At 37.7% G+C, this 4,967-nt stretch overlaps 1 protein-coding gene across 1 annotated transcript in view; it reads right to left on the reverse strand.

The window, feature by feature from the left end:
- The window catches only part of LOC112147145 (complement factor H), a 12,172-nt gene extending 8,556 nt beyond the window's left edge, over window positions 1–3,616 (reverse strand). The window contains exons 1-2 of the mRNA XM_024273290.2: window positions 3,540–3,616; window positions 1,023–1,060 (exon numbers count right to left, since the gene is read on the reverse strand). Coding sequence (XP_024129058.1) covers window positions 1,023–1,035 — 13 coding nt within the window. The 5' untranslated portion in view covers window positions 1,036–1,060; window positions 3,540–3,616. The remainder of the gene's footprint in view (window positions 1–1,022; window positions 1,061–3,539) is intronic.
- Between the last annotated feature and the right edge of the window lie 1,351 nt (window positions 3,617–4,967).

Below are 4,967 nucleotides of genomic sequence, written 5' to 3' on the forward strand. Positions count from 1 at the left end.
TTTTGTCTGGCACGGGTAAAGGAGTTCCGTGACTCCGTTGAGCCGGAGAGAAGCTGATACGAGGAAATCTACGAGGCCCCTGAACGCAACACGGGCGCGTGCAGCGCAAAATCCTCGCGATCACTACCGACAATATTATTTTCCAGACGCAGATCAGATTTCAAGATCACAAAAACTGATGTTTGTCTCCCTCCTCGACCACAAGAGGCTTCAGGAATACCAGAACATTTTCCAGCTTATCACAGCCACGGAACACTTTCCATCTGCGAAACGCACGGATTCTGCACGACAGAGTGATTGAAATCTTCTTGAGGATAGAAAGGATGGATTTTGTGTTTAAATAATCTGGATTTTGGTGAGTAAAATTTTGCTATCTCCCTACATAATATTGAAATTTTATCAGGTTATTTTTTATGCGTTTGGTGTGTGTGTGGCAGCTGTACCTGCAGTAGAAGTTTTATTGCCATAAAATAGTTAATGAGGGTTGGATTGATTCAGATGGAGCACTACTGAAGGCCTAGGTGGGAAATGCACAGCCCGCCACTGGTTGAACATCAATTCATTATAGATTCCCTTAAAAAATTTGGTTTTGGTTCTCATTTTCGTTCAGCAATTGTTACACTTTATAAAAACAGTAACAGCTCTATTAAGTTGGCAGGCGGCACTTCTCCCAAATTTGATATAACAAGAGGCATAAGGCAAGGCTGTCCTGTCTCTCCCTATCTTTTTCTTTTGGTTGCCCAGCTGCTAAGTGTCCATATTAAATCAAGTTTAGCAGAGGGCATCGTTCTGGTTGATAAAGATCTAATTATCACTCAACTGCCAGACGACACAACTTTGTTTTTAAAAAATGAGAACCAGATCCCTGTTGCTCACGATAGCATTGGAAAGTTCTCAGAAGCATCTGGCTTGAGCCTGAATATAAATAAATGTGAACGTATGGCCATCAAAGATTGTGCTGTTTCTACATTATATAATATTCCTGTTAAAACAGAAGTGCAATATTTGGGTATCATACTTACAAAAGACCAACATGCAAGATGCTCTCTTAACTTCAATCCTATCATTAAAAAAAAACACAAAAGAAGCTTAATCAGTGGCTTTTGAGGGATTTATCAATAAGAGGAAGGATTTTACTCAGTAAAGCACAGGGCATTTCTAGGTTAACATATGCAGCCTTAGCCTTACATATTGATGATAAAATGATTAAAGAAATTGACAAAATACTTTTTGATTTCATATGGAAAAACAGAACTAATTGTTTAAAGAAAAATGTACTGATGAACTCCTATAATAAGGCTGGTCTCAATTTTCTGGATTTTCACTCTCTAAATAACACATTCAAAATTAATTGGCTGAAACAATTTTTTAGAAATCCCAACTCTATTTGGAATACTGTTCCCCTTCATATTTTATCTAAAATTGGTGGTATCAATTTTTTTCTCTTGTGTAATTTTGATGCAGGTAAAATCCCAGTCAAGTTTTCAGCATTTTATCGCCAAGCCTTTTTGTCATGGTCACTTATTTACAAACACAACTTTTCACCACATAAATATATTATATGGAATAATAAGGACATACTATATCAGGGGTCACCAACCTTTTTGAAACTGCGGGCTACTTCATGGGTACTGAATCATACGAAGGGCTACCAGTTTGAAATAATAAATTTGCTTAGTTTGCCTTTAGTTATTCATTATTAATAATAATAATGATACTTCTCTATGTGAAGACACTGATTTCTTAGCATAATTATCAATAATGACAACAAGCTCGGAAACAGATATCAATATTCAGAACTTTATTAATCTCAACAAATCTTGTCACATTTTGAGGTAATAACCAAATGAAATGTTTTTAACAAAATTATAACAGCGCCCGCTGTGCTGTACTCAGACAGACACTTCAGAAGCGCATTTAATTAGAAAAAAAGTCAATTTCCATTACAGTTCTGTGAAAAATGTCCATCCATTTCATACGCCCCCAACACCAGCTCCTCTACGCACAATAACTTTTTTTCGAAAAATTTTAGTTTTTTTTTTTTGTAATCTGTGTTTCCATTAAAGATAACTAATTATCAAATATTCTCGGTGTCTCCATGTGGGAAAGGGAGAAGGGGACGCCTCATTCTTTGTTATTAGCTGCATTTCCATTACACATTTGCACAAAACTTTATGGAAATTCTTGGAATTTAAAAAAAAAAACGTTTGGAAATGACACTGTTTCCATTAAATCATAATTTTGCGATAAATCACAAACCAACTCACGCGATAAGTCATTAAAAACACGGCGATGAACGAGAACAAGTATTTTTTTTATTTCATTCACTGAAAGGGAGCATGTGGGTGACGTCACATCTCTGTCTGGAGCGCGCGTGCAGCGCAGCTCGACACAGAAGAGAGACAAGTCCGTTCTGCGGTTAAATGAAAAAGCAGCAAATAAGCATCTGGACCTTTTTTCTGTTTGAAAACACCACAGCATAAATTCAAGTTTCTGTCACGGCGCTCGCGCTCACGAGACTTCAGGCTCCAAGCTGCAAAAGTGCGTCTGTAGATGAGGCGATGAGGAAAGGAGGAGGAGGAGCTGCTGCGCGATTCTGTATGACCCGCAATTTATAAAGTGCTTTGACGCTCCAGGACGTCTCGGTGCGCCGGCTGTGCAGGCTCAGATCAGACACTTCATACCGAGAAGCGCATTAATTTAGAAAAAAGTGTTTCCGTTTTGCGAAAAATGTCTATTTCCTCCTGTAAGCGCAATTTCTTTTTTCGAAAAATGCCATTTTTTTCAAAACTGTGGTGTTTCCATTTGGATAATTTATTATCCAAATTCCAATTTGCGAAATTTCAGAGTCAATGGAAATGCGACTATTGATTATCTCGTTAAGGAGAAAACGATTAAAAAAAAAGAAAAATAGTGGGACAGGCCGTTTTTGGCTTCAGAAATAATGAATATAGTGTGGCGACCCTGGGGGTTAGCCCCGCCTTCAGCTCCTAAGACTCAGAGGAAGTGGGAAATCTTGGGTGTGTTACATTGCTCACCATAAGTGAGAGAGCTGTGAGCAGAAGTGACGTTCAAACTGTTTGGCTGTCCATGTGTGTTTAAAATAAATGGGCATTGATGATGGAAGTGAGAGTACGCAGTTTGCTTCTTTGTCTTCTTCTGCCTGAGACTGTTCGAGGTCGGGGCTCGGACGTCTCTCCACCCCAGCCTTTTGGGTCCCTGCTACAATTGACACATTACAGTATAGCTTTCAGATATTTTTATTTTTAATTCTTTATGAAGGCAGGTGTGATTTAAAAAAAATCGCATCACAATCAAATAAAATTTCCGAGCAGCTCACAGGTGAGTTGTGCTAATTTTAGAAGAGGCCTGCGGGCGACTGATGTGGTGCTCGCGGGCGACGTGTTGGTGACTGTACTATATAAACATAAATCTATTTTTTAAATTATTGGTATTGTAATAATATTATTTTTGTGGATCAGTTATTTAGCAATCAAGGCCTTCTTTTGACATATTAAGAATTTATACTTAAATTTAACCTTCCTGTTTTTCCTTCCAAGTATGCCAAAGTATTTGGTGCGATTCCCTCTGGGGTCTGTATGCTCTTTAAACACCATCAAAGAATTTCATTTGAAAATATTTCTCTAATGTCTCCAGCTGATACTCCTGTGGGGAAAATCTGTCTGTCCTGTCACCTAAGGAAAAATAACAGATCCATTAGAGCAGGGGTCTCAAACTCAATGTAGCCGGGGGCCACTGGAGACAGAGTCTGGGTGAGGCCGGGCCGCATCAGGATTTTCACAAGAAAAGCGCTGATAAAACATTGCAATGTTCTCAAATATCTTTGTTTTTAACACAAAATAATGAATAAAATAAATGCATATATTAAATAATGAATTAAAAAGCAGGCAAATCAATATGGAAGTTTTTTTAGTTCCATCAGACTCTGAATTTTTTTTATGTTGAATTTCTGACCCATCGAAATTTTAAGTCTCGAAAATAAAAACACAGATTTTTTTTTTAAGATAGAAAATATTTTTGGGAGCATAAAATTTTGTTGTTTAAAAAGCAAGGGTTGAAAAAAAAAATCACAATAAAAATTCAGAAGTTAAGAAATTCAGAAAAACAATTCAGGGGTTAAATAAATTCAGAAAAAAAATCACAATAAAAAATTAGAATAAAAATTCAGAGTTTAAGAAAATTCAGAATAAAAATTCAGACTTTAAAAAAATTCAGAGGTTAAAAAATTTCAGCATAAAAAAATCAGATGCTAAAAAAAATTCAGAATCTGATAGAACTAAAAAACTTCCATAAATCAGTAATTAATTAAAATAATAATAATGCCATACAACAGATACATATTACTGAAGAAAACACATATTGACTGACTGACTAGAGAAAACTAATTATTTTTATTCAGTTTCAAATGTCTATATTAACAGCGCCTCCTTCAGAGTTAGAGAAACCCCGGTAACGAGAAAATCTTTGAAGGATTTCATTTTTTGTAGATTTTTGTAGAACCCCTCACAATAAATAAATCTGATCTATGTGTCTTCCATTCATTGGAGGTGTAGGGTGCTCGCGCGCGCGCCGCCTGCATCACTGCGCATTCGGGGGGCTGCTGGGGGCAAATGCGCGTAGCAGAATATCGGACTTCTACTCGCGTTTACATGGACTGGAATGCGCGCCGACACAGTCGGTGTGTGAACCTTAAGATTCATAGACACGCATGTGCAGGTGCGAGCCAAGCTCAGGATCACGTTTGACTGGCGGGAGCAGCGGACCGCTGCGCGGGGCGGGCTACAGGTTTGCGGCTCGGAGCTTGTGTAGCTTTGATTCAATAGGAACAGTCAGCACATCAAAAAAAACGTATTCCTCCACATCATATGTGTGTTCATTCTAAGAGAGTAGGGCTGGGCGATAAAACGATAATTATCGTTATCGCGATATTACTTTTTTACGATAGT

The sequence above is a fragment of the Oryzias melastigma genome, linkage group LG17 (assembly GCF_002922805.2).
Source record: "Oryzias melastigma strain HK-1 linkage group LG17, ASM292280v2, whole genome shotgun sequence".
Taxonomy (NCBI): domain Eukaryota; kingdom Metazoa; phylum Chordata; class Actinopteri; order Beloniformes; family Adrianichthyidae; genus Oryzias; species Oryzias melastigma.